General features: G+C 51.8%; 7 protein-coding genes across 7 annotated transcripts; 4 read left to right on the plus strand and 3 right to left on the minus strand.

Moving 5' to 3' along the window:
• Positions 1-1,203: 1,203 nt before the first annotated feature.
• On the plus strand, positions 1,204-3,546 carry PODANS_1_12440 (uncharacterized protein; the record flags this gene model as incomplete). The annotated part of the gene is made up of 3 exons (XM_001908878.1): positions 1,204-1,935; positions 1,999-2,222; positions 2,280-3,546. 3 exons carry the CDS (start codon positions 1,204-1,206, stop codon positions 3,544-3,546), a joined length of 2,223 nt encoding a protein of 740 aa, XP_001908913.1.
• A 1,017-nt stretch (positions 3,547-4,563) lies between these two features.
• PODANS_1_12450 (uncharacterized protein) lies at positions 4,564-5,679 on the plus strand (the record flags this gene model as incomplete). Its single annotated transcript, XM_001908879.1, has 1 exon — positions 4,564-5,679. One exon carries the CDS (start codon positions 4,564-4,566, stop codon positions 5,677-5,679), a length of 1,116 nt encoding a protein of 371 aa, XP_001908914.1.
• A 78-nt stretch (positions 5,680-5,757) lies between these two features.
• Positions 5,758-6,351, minus strand: PODANS_1_12460 (uncharacterized protein; the record flags this gene model as incomplete). The annotated part of the gene is made up of 2 exons (XM_001908880.1): positions 5,758-6,177; positions 6,259-6,351. The coding sequence occupies 2 exons, from the start codon at positions 6,349-6,351 to the stop codon at positions 5,758-5,760; spliced, it is 513 nt and encodes a 170-aa protein (XP_001908915.1).
• Positions 6,352-7,004: 653 nt separating this feature from the next.
• Positions 7,005-7,796, minus strand: PODANS_1_12470 (uncharacterized protein; the record flags this gene model as incomplete). Its single annotated transcript, XM_001908881.1, has 4 exons — positions 7,005-7,121; positions 7,179-7,382; positions 7,441-7,454; positions 7,514-7,796. The coding sequence occupies 4 exons, from the start codon at positions 7,794-7,796 to the stop codon at positions 7,005-7,007; spliced, it is 618 nt and encodes a 205-aa protein (XP_001908916.1).
• A 964-nt stretch (positions 7,797-8,760) lies between these two features.
• Positions 8,761-11,198, plus strand: PODANS_1_12480 (uncharacterized protein; the record flags this gene model as incomplete). The annotated part of the gene is made up of 3 exons (XM_001908882.1): positions 8,761-9,012; positions 9,076-10,714; positions 10,768-11,198. The coding sequence occupies 3 exons, from the start codon at positions 8,761-8,763 to the stop codon at positions 11,196-11,198; spliced, it is 2,322 nt and encodes a 773-aa protein (XP_001908917.1).
• Positions 11,199-13,055: 1,857 nt separating this feature from the next.
• PODANS_1_12490 (uncharacterized protein) lies at positions 13,056-14,812 on the plus strand (the record flags this gene model as incomplete). The annotated part of the gene is made up of 2 exons (XM_001908883.1): positions 13,056-13,345; positions 13,405-14,812. 2 exons carry the CDS (start codon positions 13,056-13,058, stop codon positions 14,810-14,812), a joined length of 1,698 nt encoding a protein of 565 aa, XP_001908918.1.
• Positions 14,813-17,655: 2,843 nt separating this feature from the next.
• PODANS_1_12500 (uncharacterized protein) lies at positions 17,656-18,522 on the minus strand (the record flags this gene model as incomplete). The annotated part of the gene is made up of 1 exon (XM_001908884.1): positions 17,656-18,522. The coding sequence occupies one exon, from the start codon at positions 18,520-18,522 to the stop codon at positions 17,656-17,658; it is 867 nt and encodes a 288-aa protein (XP_001908919.1).
• Positions 18,523-18,970: the final 448 nt, after the last annotated feature.

Raw genomic sequence — 18,970 nt, forward strand, 5'->3', positions numbered from 1 at the left:
CGAGGGGGGAAATCTGTCTGCCTCAGTGATGCGAGAGCGAGAGGGCCCAGAGTCGGGTATGTTAGCGCAAGACCTGTACAAATGCCGACTGTTAGGGTTTGTTGCAGCGAGGGTCCTGCGAGGGGAAGCGGTGTGTTAGCAAGACATTTGTCCCGCATTAACAGCACCACGCCAAACGATACCAACTGGAACCGTGCAGCAGCTATCGTTACTGGGAGAGGGTGGCATTGGGGGCATTGGGAACGAGTGGTGGCATTGGATGCTTTTTCGGCGACACAATTGGAAAGGATTCAGGGCTGGCCAATCAGATAGGTCTGCTGCGCCCTGCCTCAGACCCACATCTTGCCAGGGACCCTAGTCGGCACAGCAGGCAGCAGCGTCCAAAAGGCTCCACGCATTTCTCATCATCCCTTCGGTCCCCAACGACAGTCCTCGTCCACGTCCTCAGAACCCGGGCCCCTTCTCGCGACAAACCTCTCTTTCTTCCCCATCTCATTCCATCCCATCCCATTCATCCCATCCCATTTATCCCATCATCTGTTTTTATCGGCAGAAAACCTCTGCCCCAGACAACCTCAGGCCACCATCCACCGTCAACGGGCCGCTCTCCTTGGCTTGCTGTGTAAGGCGTTGCTGAGCTAAGACCATTACACCGGCCGCCCATTTACCACCGCGTCTGCCCACTCCCATCGCCCCTTTGTCATAGGACCCCGTTCCCCTTCAGCCGTCGTCTTCTTCCTTACATAACGCCCTTCCTTTGAACACCTTCCTGCGACCGACACATCCGCCGTCGTTGTGACGCCAGGTCCTGGATTCCATTGCGAGCTTGCTGTCCCTGGCGCCTCCTCTACAACCTTCGTCATTCACACAGGTAAGGACCTAGAACCCCCTCCCCTTCCCTCTCATCTTCTTCCCTTCTCTATCTAGCTCCAGTCCACGTCGGTCTGGGCATCGTGACATCTGGCTGCAACTCGTCTGGGTATTGGCCAATCCCGCCCTCGAACACAAAGTCCTATCTACAGAAAGTGCGCGTGGTAGATCGCTGCATTCGGAATATCCTGCTTCTGTGACTCACATCCTCTCGTCTCTCAGCCTTACAATGGAATACATTGCATGATTGAAAACTGACAAGAGGACCTGCCACAGTGCTCTATCTCGCGCTCTCTCAAAAGACCCGGGTTTCACCCCGCATCTACCGCAGCCATGTCCTCCAACCCCCGTAGGACGCCGATGACTCGGCCGGACTCGAGAGGCCTTTCTCTTAAGACCAACACCCTCCAGAAGGGAGCGACCTTTCACTCTCCCACGAGTCCTACCTCGACCACAGAGAACGTCTTTAGACCACCATCTCTGCCACGCCGATCGCAGTCGAACCTGGACGATGTCATTGATTCCCATCGCCGCCGTGCCGCCTTGACCTTGGACGAGTTTGATAGAACGCTTGCCGGTCTTTCCATCAGCGACTCGCCTTCCTCAGCGGCTGCGCGCAAGATTCTTCGCGAAGACAGCCCGCCCATTCCCCGTGGAATTCTCAACCACACCTTGGATACTGTCATGGCCAAGGGGAAGGAGGTGGAACGCAAAGTACTGCGCCCTCGCACTCGCCGAACTTCTCGACATCACGACTCCGACAGCGGTCTCGGCACCTCTATTGCTTCCACTAACGAAAAAATTGCTGCGAAGGAGCAAACAGTCGCAAAGACCACTGCTGTCACTAGATCTGCCGCCGCCACTCGCACGACCACAACTACCACCACACAAGTGCTCGGTCAGCGTGCCAACAACCGCATTTGCGAACACACACTCAAGCCACTCCTTGGCAAGCCGGAATTCAAGGATTTCCACCCGCTTCTGCTGGAGTGCCCAAAGAAAATTCAAGACAAGGAGATCGTCTGCCTTAGAGATCTTGAGAAGACACTTCTTCTTGTCGCACCAGTGAGTGATTTCGAGAACGACACTGCCACCAAGAGTGATACTTACCGTGTTTTACTCTCAAAGGAGAGAACCAAATCTGCTGGCCTGTATCTCGACTTCTGCCTGACCACCATTCAGTGCATCCAGGCCACTGTTGAGTACCTCAGCGACCGTGAGCAGACTCGGCCACGCGACGTGCCGTATAGCAGCGGCTATTTTATCGACCTGGTTGATCAGATCCGCCACTACGCCCAGCAACTTTCCGAGGCCAAAGAGAAGGGAGAGAACGACGAGATGGATGTTGATCCGTATGGCTGCTCCACTGTACACGAACTGATTGTGCCGCTTGCTAACTGGTATTTTAGCACTGACGAGATCAAACTGCACGGTGGAATCCACATCAACGGCCGCCCCGCCGAGCTGGTTCGCATCAAGAAGAACGGCAAAATGATTTCCATGGCTACCGGCGAACCTATCGAGTCGATTGAGGAAGAGAGCAGCGGCGCGGTCAGGATTAAGCGCTCGGCCAGTGAGGAGCTCGAAGATGAGGAAGAGATCATGCGCTCCATGGCCAGGCGAAAGAAGAATGCTACACCCGAGGAGCTCGCGCCCAAGAAGTGCCGAGAGCACGGCTGCAACAAGGAGTTCAAGCGGCCTTGCGACTTGACCAAGCATGAAAAGACACACTCTCGGCCCTGGAAGTGTCCCGTCACTACCTGCAAGTACCACGAGTATGGATGGCCAACGGAAAAGGAGATGGATCGCCACCATAACGACAAGCACTCTGCGGCGCCCCCCATGTTTGAGTGTTATTACAAGCCATGCCCGTACAAGTCCAAGCGGGAATCCAACTGCAAGCAGCACATGGAGAAGGCACATGGCTGGACCTACGTCCGGACCAAGACCAATGGCAAGAAGCCTGGCTCCAGCATTGCTGGTGGCTCTACCCACCCCACGCCCCAACTTGGCCACATTTCCACCCCCTCGAGCGACATGAGCGCTGGGGTCGCTACTCCTCCTGATGATTGGAGCCACATCTATTCCAGTGGCCTGGAGTTCCCCACCTATATGCCCGACTCTGATTTCGGCATGATCCCTCAAGAGCTCCATCTTGAGTACTCTCCGGTTGATAACCCTACTCCTTCCACTGACTCTGGCATGGACCACAGCTCTGCCTACCAGGATATCTCCACAGATTTCACACTCTATGAGGATATTTACAGTGCCAATGTGCAGCTCCCTACACCCATGCACGCCAATATCTATGACAAGCCCATGGAACCACAGTTTACCCCTTTCACCGGTGCCGAACTCTGCCCGCTACCTGCCCAGCTCTCACCCATCGGCCAAGCGAACGCTATGCTCTTCACTCCCACCTCGATGGTCGATGAGGGTTTCGATGACCAACACGAGCTTGCCGCCATGACCAATATGGCCAGCGGCGGGGACTTCATCCTTTTCCCCAACCAGGCTGGTGTTTCCAAGCCCATGTACAATGACTCCCTGTTTGCGACAGATCTCCCGCTCCAGGGCATGGGCACCGGTTACTCTCAGCCTTCCACTCAAGATCTGATTAACGGATTCCACGTTGACTGGTCAGCACATGACTTGAGCGCCTACCTTCCTCAGTAAATCAGAGGATCCTGCGCGTGGGACTACCAGATCTCGCGAGTAGGCCTGTATATTGGCGTTAATGGAAAATTGGAGATTGTTGGGAAATAATTCTCCCGGCCTGTTTGCTGTTTTTTATGATGTAATGAAGTGGGACATTAGCGATTTTGGGATTGGAGAGAAGAGAAGCTGAGAACGGAACTTCCAGGCAGAATATCTGGGGACGACTCTACTCTTACTCTATTTTTGTATTTTTCCATAGCTGGTTTTGCCTGTTTAATCGACAGTTGGCCCCCGTTTGGGGTTTTCATACTGCTATACGCATTCCTTTTCTTCCACAAGCAACCAACCACCACCAAGACTGCGAATGTTGGGTCAAAGGACTGTGAAGTGGATGGACATAGTTTCAACAATGGCAGGAGACAACGGCCATTCACACCGGCTCTAGGTAGTTTTAGGTAGAGATCATGGCTTTTTATACAATAACAAAGAAGCTTGGAACTACTATTTTGTCCACATCCATCACGATGTGTTTCTGTTAGCGGAGAGTGAGGGTGTTATACACAAGCAAGAGGGTGCTTTTCCGGAGCTAGATACCAGATGTCTTGAACAAGCTCCTCCAACTACCTTATTTCGATTGCCTTTCAGACCTGTTCGGGGTTTAAATAGGCGTCAAAGGACAATTGCCAGTATTAAAAAATTATCCAAGGTAGTTATACAGATGCTTTTCAACTCTGTTTACATAGGTGTCGATAAACAGAGCATGTACGGATAGTTTTGTGGAATTCATTTTGTTATTTCGGAACAGGCGGGAATGATGGTGATGATGGAGATGCCTGGGACTTGTGACCTTGGGGATTCCTTGTTGGTCCCGTAGTAGTTTCTGGCCTTTTCCCGAGACTGGAACGGGATGGATAGATAGGTAATCATGTGAGTCATTTGGTATAGATACCTATCAAATTACCCCTCATCAACCTTGCCGCGGCATTCCCGTTTCGAACTTGAACTTGTTTTTGGGGACCGATCCAATCTGTCACAATGACTCCGACAACCAGCAACGACTTCATCACCCCCCTCCGCGCCGCCTCCCGCAACCTGGCGCGCGAATGGGGGTTTTTACGCCCGAAGATTGCGGGATCGGACCTGTCGGCTGCTGCGGTGCACGCTCTCATCGAACTTGGGAATGGGCGCTCGCTTAGTGTTGATGAGCTGGCTGCTGAGTTGAGGGTTAGTACCGGGCAGGTGAGGGGGGTGGTGCCTGAGCTTGTTGGGAGGGGGCTGGTCAGGTCAGAGGGGGATGGTGGTAGTTATGGGCTTACAGAGGAAGGGAAGGAGACACTGGGGAGGATCAACGGTTTTGCTCAGAGGCAGGTGGCGAAGGCGCTGGAGGATGTGGGAGGGGGAAATGGGGTTACGGCTGGGGATATCACGTCTGTGTTTAGGATTTGGACGCAGGCGCTGGAGAGGGCGAGGGAGGTTGGGGAAAATTTTCCCACGCCGGCGGTGACGCCGGGGCAGGAGGAGGGTCCGTTTGGGTTGCCCGGGACGGGTGCGGTTGCTGGCGCGGGGGTGGAACCAGCTGTGGCAAAGAGGACGGTTGAGATCGTGTCTGGATATCAGCCTGGGATTCTGGGGAGGGTGGTGGAGATGCATATGGAGTATTACTATCCAAAGTATAACTGGGGGAGGGAGTTTGAGACGGTGTTTACGGAGGGGATGCTTGACTTGCTGAAGAGGGTCGGGAATGGGAAGGGGAACCAGGCTTGGGCTGCGGTGCTCAAACAGCCTGGTGGGAAGGATAGGATAGTGGGGACTGTGTTTATTGATGGGGAAATCACGGCTAAGGAAGGGGTGGCGAAGTTGAGGGCGTTTATTGTTGATGAAGAAGCGCGGGGGTTAGGGGCAGGGAAAAGACTCTTACGAGCAGCGATGGATTTTATCATGGAAGAAGGGTTTAGGCAGTGTGAGTTGACAACCAGCAAGGAGTTGATGGTGGCTAGAAAGATGTATGAGACGGAGGGGTTCAAACCGATGGGAGAGTACTGGTATGGCGGTTGGTTGGAAGGGGTGTGTTCGATGGAGTATTTGTGGGAGAGGCCCGCAGGGAAACATACGCCAAGTGAGGATGGAACGCTCAAGGGGAAGGAAGTATAATGCCCATCTATGTTCGGTGTCGCTATATAACGAAAGTATGATGGCCAAGTCGAATGTCGTTTCGGAACAGATTCGTCGTTAACGTGACGAGGCCAATGTCCACAAACCCCCTATTATCCAGCTGGCAGCCTTCCATGACCCCCATAGAAACGCCACACCCAGCACGCCCAACAGCACCACCACAATACTCCTAATCTCAAACGCCTCGGCAACCTCCATCTTCATCAATTTCTTCTGCTTGCTGTGGTAGAAGTCTTCCTTCTCCTGCCCGGGACTAACGGCGAGTGTCTGAGGGTTGCTGATGGGGAATGGCTTTCCATTCTCGTCTACAGCTACATACTCGTACCGTTTGTATCTGTAAACAATCCGGTGCAACCACTCGGGCATGCGACTTTCTGAGTCTGAGGCGTGGTAATGCCGCCTCAGGGCCGAGTTACGCGTGTCGACAAGAAATAAGGAGATGAGGAAAGTGGTGAAGATGATTGGCGTCATGATTAACTTGAAAAGCAATTAGTACAAGCTGATACTCGAGAGGCTGATGAACCTGAATGTAAAGGGGCACATTAGGGTTTCACATACCTTGTATAATGACGACTGGTCTCCGACTTTAACATCAGCCTGATTGAACTTGGCGCTGGCGGCCCGAACGGGGGCTGGTGCGGAGGTTGACATTTTATCGGTCTTCGTTTGCTAGGGCTAACTGCCGAGGAAAATTTGGTGAAGGGATTGTTGTGTTGGAGAGTCGTCTGAAGGCTTGAGGTGGTGAAGATATGGGCCTGAGTTGCTAAGGCGTGAGTACGCAGAGAACGTGGCTGTGACGCGGCTCGACTCCTGTCAAACCGATTGAAGCGACGCAAGTAAGTCACCGACGGTTTTGTGCTATCAAAGGCCAACTGTAACGCTTTAATCGACGTTTCGTGTAACCCAGGTAGTTCCATCAATCAAGGCCAATACCCCAGAGTGCCGTACTCTCGGCAACTGCTGTCCTAATTCCGATGGAGGATGAGAAGTCAAAGTCGATGTTGTAGTGCATGTATATAGCTCATCAGCCCCAGTTGTTCTACCGACCGACGTTCGGAATACCCATACCCACCATCACCTATGACCGGAAACGCATTTGTTCTCGAAGACTCTTGGTAGCTCTGTTCGTCATGACGGTTTGACTGCCCCACCATAAATTAGACGATCACCCCTCCATGCCCCTCACTCGAAAGTAGATCGGGTATCACCGGGTTTGCAACATCAGTCAGATATGATGGTGGAAAACATCAGCTTTTGAATTGTTCCATTTTGTACATTTACTGATATCGACTCCAATCTGTCATTTAAGGGAGAGCGATGCACTCAATCTCGACATCAACGCCCTTGGGGAGCTGCCTGACGGCAACGCAGCTTCTGGCGGGCTTGTGGGTGAACCACTTGGCATACTCCTCGTTCATAGACTGCATTTTAATTTAGCGAACGCTGTCACTCGACGATCGGAAACTTCGGGTGCTTACGGCAAAGTTGGCCATGTCGGTCAAGAAAACATTGACCTTGACAACCTTCCCGATGGAGGAGCCAGCCTCCTCGAGAACGGCCTTGATGTTGGCGATGCAAGCACCGGTCTTCTCCTGGATGGTGCCCTCAACGAGGTTGCCCTGGGCGTCGCAGGGAATCTGGCCGGAGCAGTAGATGGTGGTAGGGGTCTTGATGGCCTGGGACTGTATATATTAAGTTAGGAGATGCTTTGACTATTTGAGCTCTCAAAGGTAGTCATACGTATGGGCCAGCGACTATGGTCATGTCAGTCAAGGATCAAGGGAGATGGTAGCTAGTGAGCAGAAAGACGTACCCGGGGCGGCCTTGTCGGTGTAGACGGGAGTGGCAGACATGTTGTGGATGAGTCTTGGGAGTGTCCTTTTGGGAGAAACCTGAGAAAAGACAGAAAGGGATCTTCTGGCAGCAATTGCAAACATTGATTGAGACGGTGGGTTTTCTTGACAGTGGAATTGGCGATTGGCTTTTTGATGGACTCCTTCCCCGCGCTCCGTTCTTCGGACTACGGTAGTCAACCCCGCAGCCCAGGCCGCTGTTAAGCTCTGGCAGATGCGGATGTGGCCGTCCCAGGGTCTCATATCGTCAATATAGAGAATGCACTTTATCCTCGCACCTTGAATGGAGCCTACCTACGTACCCAGGGAAGTGGAACAGTCCAAATTACCCAGGCACTCAAAAGAGCATTTGTAGATGGCGCCCACCAACCTCAGGTACTAAAAGATACCTGTGCCTACCTTAAAAACCACTCGGTGCCCCAGACATGATGAATACCTCGTGATGGACGCGGGTTTCAGATGCCTGGGGTTTCTCCAAGTCGTTCTTTCTTGGATATCTCTCGTCTCATCAGAAAAGACCAGATATGCAGATATGTGGCTGAGGTAGTGAATACTAGCTACGGAGTACTGTGTTTCTTGGGCACTTTTGATGGTGTTGGTGACGTTTCCCGGTAGCAGCTGCAGGCGGGGCTTGGCATCTCGAGCTCGGGCCTGGGTGCCGGGTTGCGCCAAGTGGCCAGAAAAAGTTACCCCCCTGCACCCAGAGAATGATGGCGGTGTCCTCAGCGCTGCCGGAGGGAGGGAGGCTTTAAGGGGTTGTCAAGCAATTTGTTGCCATGTGCATCTTGTCTTCTCTTTGCGCAAGCAACCTTTTGCCATTGGCCCTTCGCATTTCAATCTTCTTCTACTCTCTTTAAAGTTCCCTTTGTTTTTATCTTCGTCTTCTTCACTTTAAACTGTCATTGGATTCGGCATTAGGGCACTTATACTCGCGGTGTTGCTGGTGAGGTAAGTTTAGGTGGCTTCCTCCGTCTCCCGCCGTCTGGCATCCAATGTTTGGTAATCGCCGTCCGGCTTGCTCCATCCTGCAATTCCAGTGCTCTCAGATGCCAGCTATATATCTGCTTATCTTTGAAAGCCTGGGTGAGCTCAGGACTTATTTCTTGCCCTCACCGTCGCGACCATCAACGGCGCTCCAGGCAATCATTAGCTAACACTTTTCTTGTCTTCGCAGCCCGACCTTTGAAACTGACCACCACCGTCCATCATGGCTACAACAGCCCCCCAGGGCACCTTGCGCCAGCGTAGCGTAGCTGGTAGCAAGAAGAACAAAGATGGCGCCTCCTCCGATGTTGAGCTCGACAAGCTCGTCAAGGCCGCCAACCAGCGCCCAAAGGCTGTCTCGGAGAACGATCACAGGATCGCCTTCTTCATCATCACCATCCTGGCCTTCATCACCAGATTCTGGGGCATTAGTCACCCCAACGAGGTTGTTTTTGACGAAGTACACTTCGGAAAGGTATGATGCCCTTTCCCTTGCGCCTTGGGCGACAGTCACGCTGACATCTGCCGCGGTTTATAGTTCGCCTCGTACTATCTCGAAAAGACCTACTTCTTCGACGTGCACCCTCCGTTCGGCAAGCTCCTCTTTGCCTTTGTTGGCTGGCTGGTTGGCTTCGATGGCCACTTTCACTTCGAGAACATTGGCGACTCCTACATTGCGAACAAGGTTCCCTACGTGGCCTTCCGCTCCCTCCCTGCCCTCCTTGGCGCCTTGACCGTCTCGGTGGTATACCTTATCATGTGGGAGTCTGGGTACAGCCTTCCCGCCTGCATTCTTGCCGCTGGCTTGGTTCTGCTCGACAACGCCCATATTGGCCAAACACGCCTGATTCTTCTCGATGCCACCCTCGTGTTTGCCATGGCCTGCAGCTTGCTCTGCTATATCAAGTTCTACAAGTTGCGCCATGAGCCCTTCTCAAGGAAGTGGTGGAAGTGGCTGATCCTCACTGGATTTGCCCTTTCCTGCGATATCTCGACCAAATACGTTGGTCTTTTCGCCTTCATCACCATTGGTTCTGCTGTTGTCATTGAGCTTTGGGACTTGCTGGATATTAAGAGGCCTGGTGGAGCTCTGACCTTGGCTCAGTTCGGCAAGCACTTTGCTGCTAGAGCTTTCGGCTTGATCTTCCTGCCCTTCCTCTTTTACCTCTTCTGGTTCCAGGTTCACTTCACCATTCTCACCCGCTCCGGCCCCGGTGATGATTTCATGACCCCCGAGTTCCAGGAGACCCTGAGCGACAACATCATGCTCAGCAACGCCATCACCATTGACTATTACGACACCATCTCTATCAAGCACAAGGAGACCAAGGCTTACCTTCACAGCCACCCGGAGCGTTATCCTCTGCGGTATGACGATGGTCGTGTTTCCAGCCAGGGTCAGCAGGTCACTGGTTACCCATTCAATGACACCAACAACTATTGGCAGATTCTCCCCGCTGGTGCCGATGACAAGCAGCTCAATCGTCACATCAAGAATCACGACCTCATCAGACTCCGTCACGTTGTTACCGACACCATTCTCTTGTCCCACGACGTTGCCTCGCCATACTTCCCTACCAACCAGGAGTTCACCACAGTCTCACTTGCGGACGCCTATGGTGACAGGGCTGCTGACACTCTCTTCGAAGTACGCATTGAGCATGGCAAACCTAACCAGGAATGGAAGACTATCTCGGGCCACTTCAAGCTGATCCACAACCCAAGCAAGGTTGCCATGTGGACTCACACCAAGCCTCTTCCCGAATGGGCTTTCAAGCAGCAAGAAATCAACGGCAACAAGCAAATCGCACCAAGTTCCAATGTCTGGCTTGTTGAGGACATTTCTTCTCTGCCCGCCAACCACCCGCGCCGCGCCAAGGTAGCAAAGAAGGTCAAGACTTTGCCCTTCTTGCGCAAGTGGTTTGAGCTGCAAAGGTCCATGTTCTGGCACAACAACCAGCTGACGGCCAGCCACCCCTACGCTTCGCTTCCCTACTCTTGGCCCTTCCTGCTCCGCGGTGTCAGCTTCTGGACACAGAATGATACTCGTCAGCAAATCTACTTCCTTGGCAACCCAATCGGTTGGTGGATTGCCAGCAGTGTCCTGGCCATCTATGCCGGCATCATCTTGGCCGACCAGTTCTCACTGCGCCGTGGCATGGATGCTTTGGATCACCGTAAGTCTTGATCTCTAATTCGAATCCGAGTTACGGCGGCTAACAATCGCTAGGTTCTCGCTCCCGCCTGTACAACTCCACGGGCTTCTTCTTCCTTGCCTGGGCTACCCATTACTTCCCCTTTTATGTCATGGGTCGTCAGCTCTTCCTTCATCACTATCTCCCCGCACATCTAGCATCTGCCCTTGTCACGGGTGCGCTGGTTGAGTTCATCTTCAGCCAGGACGCCGTGGAGCACGAGGTGGCCCATCAAGCCGCTAAGGCCGGCAAGAAGAGCCAGACTCCTAAGCACCACTTGACGGCCCGCGAGCGTTTTGCCGGCCAGAGTTTGTTCGGGTCATGGGTTGCCACCGGTGTCATTCTCACCTTGGTTGCCGCGGGCTGGTACTTCTTCTTGCCTTTGACCTACGGCTACCCCGGCCTGACGGTGGAGCAAGTTATCCGGAGAAAGTGGCTGGGTTATGATCTTCACTTTGCCAAATAGGGGGTGAAGGAGTCATAAAAAAGAGTTTCCGGCATTTCTTAGACCATCTGCATAGTTGACTCGAGAAGGGGATTGTGAAATGAAGCTGTACGATTTGAAGATTCTCTGATTTGCGCGTCTTAAAGGGAGCAAGGAGGCTACAGCCAGTTTGGGAGTACCGGTGGGCGGTTTGGGGGGGATTCTCTGGGGCATGGGGGATATAAAAGTCTTAATCTTTGCCAGTTTCACTGTGTTTTAGATCATGAATCACATCCGTTGTTTGCACAAAGCCTGTTTGTTTCTGCGAAATACGGTTTGTATTATGGTTCTCCATTGGCTAGCGGTTGCTTAAATCGTCTCAGCCTTGCTCTCAAGCAACGCAGTTAGCTCTGCCGGATTTCTCGGATATGGTGCCTACTAGACATGGCGCATTAGTACCCTGTGCGAGAGATATTCCCAATACCAGATGCCAGTCAGGAACAAGACCAAAAGACTTTCTTCAGAAACCCAGATTATAAGCATAACCAAGCACACCGCCCCCAACTGCCCCCCCTCCACCCGCCCCGCAAGCGTATGACGATGCAAGCGTTATCTCCGGTTAGGAAACATGGGCGAATAAAGGAGTAGAAAGGCAGCGGCGACGAGGGGGTTCATACGGCTCTTCCTATTACTGAGATAAAGGGTTGTAGCAGGCGCTACATAGATCATCATGGAAGTCTTGTTGGTGTTGTCTCCTGAGGGGCGCTGGTGTTGAGGCAGATAAGGCAGAATGGGAGGAACATACCATTGACTTCAAAACTGTTGGCTGCGTTTGTTGGTTAGTTGATGTTCCGCCGAAACGACCGCCCAAGCAGCCAGGCCCAATATTTTCTTTCGAGTATATCGCCGGTATCAATTGCTTCGTGTTTCGTTCAATTGAGAGGTTGCGTGCAACGGAAGATTTGGACCGGTGGTGGGCGGTGTGTTTCGCTTCACAGGACGTCGGTGGTTGTTGCAGGAAGAATTTGAAGCAGAGAGCAAGGAAAATATTTTTAGTTTTCTTGACCCCAGCTCTGGCTCCACCCAAAGCTTATGTCCGTGTAGGCCAGAGGGTTAGGGTTCGCTGCTCACAGTGGAACCTCATCAATATCACAAGGCTATTTTGCGATGCCAAAGTCCCAAAACAACATGATTGCGGACACAACAACTTTCTGGAGACTCAGATCCGTTTTCAAGCCGAATTCCCCTCTGGTGGGGTTGTGTTGCAAGTGCCCGGCAGCCGGCTCAAAACGATGGGCGGCCGGACAAACTGTTCGCCCACGCCGCCAGCCTTGACGATTCAAACACTCTCCGAAGCACACCAAGACCGTGCGATATGTCTCTTGTACTCGAGTTGACACAATGGTGTTTTCTGAAACCGGGGCATAACCCCTACCGATGGCGTCAAGGTTGGAAAGGAGCAACCGCTCTAGACCAAGCGGTAGCCTCCCACTTCAGACGGAATTCGGAGCAAGACGGACACATCAAGACAATACCTGTCAAGAACCTCCTCGCTAGGACAGGTGTTGAACAGGATGGCTCCATTTGCACTTGGGAGGCTGCAACTGCATGTACATGCACACAACCGCAGTTCGGCACATCCGTCCGGTGAGTCCTATGAGGCAAAGAGACCCTCGCCAATCATCGCATTTGCCGAAGGTCAAGGGGCTGAACGGCGCGGGGAATTCTGTGACGCGGCGAGGTAGCATCTCAGGAATATATCGCTCCTGGATCCACGAACACTTTTGAGCCACCTTTTTTCTTATTTTATCTTTCCAGCAAATAAGTGCTTGAGTATTACCGCTATTTCGACAACGCCCTGACAACAATAACACACGATAGCAGTAGCAACTTCGCCAAATGGATCTTTTCAGGACCTTACCTGTCCGCTCCATTTCGGTTGTCTCCCTGACGACTGCGTATCTGGCGTCATCAGGCAAACTACCCATATGGCCCCAATGGAGCCTGGTACCGTCATTTCTAGCTCTTTGGAGTCTTCAATTCTCCTTCTGGCTTATATGGGTTCTCTTTCTCTACAATAGTCTGTTTTCTCCCTTTCAAGACTTGCCCACGCCTGACGGCAAACATTGGCTCTTTGGCCATTTCCCCATCATCAAGAAGTTTCCGACTGGGAAACCTATGATTGAGTGGTGCGTGTTCTCTCTACAACAACGTCCCATGTACGATCGGTTGTTGACTGTTAATGCAGGGTGAACACACTCCCGAATGACGGCCTGATCAGATATTTTGGTCTCTTCAACCAAGAGAGGCTGCTCCCTACAAACCCCAAGGTATTGACCGAGCTTCTTACCACCAAAAACTATGACTTCCAAAAGCCCTCTTCATGGCGATGGCTCATCGGCCGTATGCTCGGTATCGGGCTTTTGTTGGCTGAAGGCGACGAACATAAAGTGCAGCGGAGGAATCTGAATCCAGCATTCCACTTCCGCCACATCAAGAATCTGTATCCTATTTTTTGGAGTAAATCCAAGGAGGGTGTAGAGGCCTTGACCAAGAAAGTCCTGAGCGAGAAGAAGTCCATCGGGCCATCGGGACCCAAGGACCAAGAAGAAAGCCGTGCGGCTGTCGTCGAGGTCGGAAACTGGGCCTCTAGAATTGCACTCGACATTATCGGAGTCACCGGTCTCGGTCGTGACTTTGGCGCCATCTCAGATCCAGGGAACGAACTCAACCAGACCTACCAAAATCTGTTTTCTCCCAGCAAGCAAAGCCAAACGCTCGGTATGCTTAACCTCATCTTCCCGGCCCGTCTAGTCCAACTCCTTCCTGTTCAACGCAACGCAGACATTTTGGAAGCCGCCCGCTATATAAGGAACGTCTGCCACGACCTCATCCGAGCCAAGAAAGAAAAGCAAGAACGGAAAGAGTCCCTCGGCGACGACATCCTCTCCACCGCCATCGAATCCGGTGCTTTCAGCGACGATAACCTTGTTGACCAACTCATGACCTTCCTCGCTGCCGGCCACGAAACCACCGCGTCTGCCATGACATGGGCCATCTACCTCCTTTCCAAGAACCCCGAGATCCAATCCCGCCTCCGCGCCGAAGTCCGTTCCCGCCTCCCCTCCCTTGCAGATGATTCCTCCCAAGAAATCACCAGCGTCGACATCGACTCCATGACCTATCTCAACGCGGTTTGCTCTGAAGTCCTTCGGTATTTCCCCCCTGCCCCCGTCACCATCCGGGTAGCTGCCTGCGACACCTCGATCCAGGGCCGGCACATACCCAAGGGAACTCAGTTCATGATCATCCCTTGGGCTATCAACAAGTCCGAAGCCCTTTGGGGGCCTGACGCAAGGGAGTTCAAACCTGACCGCTGGGTGCCAAAGGACGAGACGGATAAGAGTGCCGCCAGTGGAGGGGCGACGTCGAACTATGCGTTCCTGACTTTCTTGCACGGGCCGAGGAGTTGTATCGGGCAGCAGTTTGCCAAGGCGGAGTTTGCGTGTATGTTGGCTACGTGGGTTGGGAGGTTCGAGATGGAGCTGGAGAATAAGGAGGAGGAGGATGAGGAGAAGATTAGTATCAAGAGCACGCTCACGGCGAGGCCGGAGAAGGGGTTGTTTGTGAGGTTAAAGGTGTTGGACGGGTGGTAGATTGGCTTTGCCTTTTGTCTTTCACGAGGGTCGGAAGTAATTTGTGATAGCTGAAGTTTTCTCTTTGTTGAATTTTCGGTTATATTTCTCTGAAGCGTGGATAGTGGGTGCAATAGCCAGGCCATATCCTTTTAAACCTACCTTGGTCATATATCTTTGATGTCAGGGCTCCATCTCTTTATCACTTGGACCCTGCCTCGGATCATGTCAAAAAATAGTTACAACAGCCAACCCATCTACCGTCTTCGCCAACTCATCCGCCCCATTCAACACCGCACTACAGTTCGACTCTGCTTACTACTCGCACATTCAACGCCAGATGCTTATCAAACAAATTCACCTGCCTCAACACAACCTTCAACATTGCCATCAACATTAAGCCCCAACCCCGGTGCCTTTTGCCCACGTACACAAGTGCCTCTCGACTTACACCGACACAGGTATCATACCACATGTCATAACACACTACAGTCACCTTCATAATAAGAGACACGCATATGGTCACATCTTTACATATCTCTTTCACATATCTCTTCGCATATCTCTTCACATATATCTTCGCGTATCTCTTTCATACATAACATTACAAAACCAATAGAGAATCAGCACTGGCTCTCGTCAATAGCGTCACACAATCCATCACATTGGATGGTACCGTGCTGGTCTGCTATACCAGAACCTACTATAGCACATTAAGTAGCCCGCCGCAAGCTCCAAAACGTTCTCCTAATATATCATCTGGCACCCGTCATCTTGACTGTCTACTATTGTGTCTTTATGTGATAATGCTAAAGGCATTTATAGCTCAGACTGTCTCTCGAAAAGCTTAGATATAAAAAGCACCCATCAAAAGCCCTTTTATTCAGGGCAAGATTTCTTTTTATCATGTATAAAATATGCATTTCACAACTACTTATCGTGTTAGAGTGCAGGATACTTCAGACAGCAGCCATGGAAAGAGTAACAAATCCTCAACATTTTAAGTGTCTTTAGGTTTCATAGATGTCTTTAAAATATAGTAGACATAAGGAACTTGGACAATCAAATCATAGCTCGGATTATATGACAAGATACCTTTGACTGTGCTTGCCTGTAGAAGGCAGGAGCTTTGCTCCTGCCTCTCGTCCTCTGTTTGTGTCTCCGGAAAAAGAGGAAATGCTGCAGATGAAGAATCAGGGAAATAGGTATCCAGAGAGCTGTTTGTCACCAAGAATCCTACGTGTATCAGCTTTTAGTTATAGTAAGTAGAGCAAAGTTCCAGCTACAGCTTCATATTCATTTCACCCACCCATAACTTTATGGAGTCTCGCTCCAATCAAGACTCTATCAAAGACTCTTTAACTTTCACCAAGACTTCTTTTATTCAAGCATAACATATTCATTTCAGAACCACTTGTGCAGGTGTTATATTTACTTGCACATTTCATTGCCCTAGCAACAAGCCTATACTTATTTACTCTTTATAAAGACCTATCAATAGAAAAGATGTCGTTTAAAAATATTATGGGCTTAAGTAGCTCAGACTATAAGAAAAATAGCTCGGATTATGTCAAAATATAGCTCAGACAGCCCATAAAAAAGCTTGGATATCAAAACTCTACCGAAAGACTCTTTCATTTTCACCTAGAATTCTCTTATTCAAGCATAAAACGTGTATTTCACAACCGCTTATGCAGGGGTTATACTCACTTGCACAGTTCATTGCCCTGGCAACAGGAACATGTTTGTTTGCTCCTCCTTTTACCCCTATTCCTGGGGGCGTGACCTTGGCTACTCCTTGGTCCCCTTGCTTAAACAACAAACAGAACAGTGCATCGTGCGTGCTGCAGTGGAAATGACATCTGGAAGCACCGGTGGACAAAAATTCTTTGTGGACTGCCAGCAATTGCCCCCGGGGGCCGTAGGTTGCATGTGTATAAATCGTAAAGATGGGCGGGCATGTGGGTGAAGGTGCCCATTTCTGGAGTGGAGTGGTGTGGGAACAATGCAGTCATGATGCGGATGTGCAGCCTGGGTGTTGATGCGGCTCTGTGATGTGGCTCCCTGATCCCACAACGCAGGGCATGTAGTCAAAATAAGGTTGGTGATAGCATCAGATCAAGAGGCTGGAAGGAGTGTAACTTGCAGTGTGGCAAGTAACGAAGGTAAAATGGAAAGCCAAGCGTCGTGGGTACTTTGTGCCTCCAGGATCGGAAGAATCATCATCGTTGGTTGATAAAAACGGGATGGACTACAGCTCTATGGTGGAACTAGGAAGATCAGTCGGTGGGGGTTAGTGCCGTAAACATTGAAGAAAAGGATTATTTTGAATGATCGAAGGTTTAAGCTGATGTACCGTTATGCCGAGCCTTCGTGGGGGTAGGATGGGCCAGGTACCTGACGCCGACGTGGTTGTGAATAGCGTCAACAATAGTAGGGTGTGATGTGTGATGCGGGTTCCCAGCCGCCTTCTTTTTGCCATGGCGGTAGCTTTTTTGTCAAAACGGGAAGGGGCACGGCAAAGGTGCTTGACTTGTCCATTTTCTACATGCCACACCACCGTACAAGAGCCATGAGAAGTATATATCAAGATGCCTTAACTTGAACCCAACCCAAACACCACCACTCATATTCCCGCCGTAACTCCTTGCCTGCTTCCTGAAACTCATCTCCAAGCATTAAATCAAATGTATACGCCATATCCCGGTCTCCTGTGTTGAGCCACCCATTGCGTTAACCTTATCCACCAGGCAAACACGGCCTGAGGGTAGAAGTTGGACTAAAAAATTAGAGTAATACAACCTCCCACCGAAGAATCGAACAAAGCATCTTTACACAAGCATCGACAAAAGAAAACAACAAGATCACCTCCAGGTACCATGTATCCTTCCTCTCCGCAACCCCGTCCTCTTCAGGCCGACATCCCCATTTACCATTAGACTCTTCCACCTTTTCCCTACACTAGATCTGTCTTTCCCCAGACTCCTCGCACAGTCCTGCCACTCTGACTTTGACAGCTTCAGTTTCTCTAGCACAAGCTCGACGAGGATTCGATCGTCTTCAGCAGACCATTTTGACCCGTCACCTTCTGTTACAATATCAGTCCCTTCGCTCGTTGTGGGGTTATTGTCGACATATAGCCCGCTATGGTGCAAAGAGTGGTAGTCACCCCTCTCGAGACCCAAGGGGATGACCTCGGGGGCTATGCGGGAGCGCTTGGGGGTTTGCGGTGTTGGATCCTCCTCGGGCTCCTCTGCTTCTGGTTCCACATCGCTGGATGTATCCTCCTCGCGCCCCAAGTCATCGTCCACGGCGCGCCGACGTTTATTTGGCCCCCGGGAAGGATGCACCGGGGTGCGCTTCGCGATGCGCTTACGGGGCGGGGCTGTTGTTGGGTCGGTCGCGCTGGAAGAGGAAGGTGTGTCGTTTTTCCGCGATCGCAGACGGAGCTTCAGAGGGGCCGGCGTATGGGCGAGTGGCGGTGTAGGCAATTGCGCATGCGTTGTAGTGGGTGGAGTGATGGGTTCTATGGTGGCGGGAGGTTGGGGGGCAAGTGGCGCAGGGCTGGCTAGCAGATTATGAAGTGAACGACATGTAGAGAAGATGTTGCCAACGACGGTTGGTGTGGATATTTGTGGAGGGCTTGCGGGAGGAGAGGCGAGGAGAGAAGCCTGGAGGCGCGTCAATGGCGGTTGCGACGAGTCGCATGCCAGCGCAGACGGGAGCAACATGGTGTTCTGTTGTGCGATAGGATGTTCGGGCTATAGGTTGACGGGCGGCAAAGAGGCAGATCTGGGCCGGCAGCGATATGAGAGGCGGTGGCTAAATGAACCCGAACCCGGGAAAGAGGACGGCGGTTTGGGTTTGCGACCAGAGCTCTGGAGGTCTGAGGAGGAATGCGCTGTGGGTTACAGGCAGTCTTGCCTTGCGAAACCAGTGCGCGACGGTGTTGGTGACCGAGTGATACGGGAATTTGGTCTATACGGATCGTGGTACTAGGGGTGGTGGTGATGGCGGTTGAGGTGTCGGACAAAAAAGAAGGTGTGAGGAAGGTGAGGAGAACGATGGACGGGCCAGGAATAATGCGCCTGTAATAAGAAGTGGGATAGAGCGGGCAGGGGAGTTGATGGCAGGGGGCCGTAGCCGGTTCTTAACGGTGGGCCACATGACGACCACTCC

The sequence above is a fragment of the Podospora anserina genome, chromosome 1 (genome assembly GCF_000226545.1).
Source record: "Podospora anserina S mat+ genomic DNA chromosome 1, supercontig 2".
In the NCBI taxonomy this organism is placed as follows: Eukaryota; Fungi; Ascomycota; class Sordariomycetes; order Sordariales; family Podosporaceae; genus Podospora; species Podospora anserina.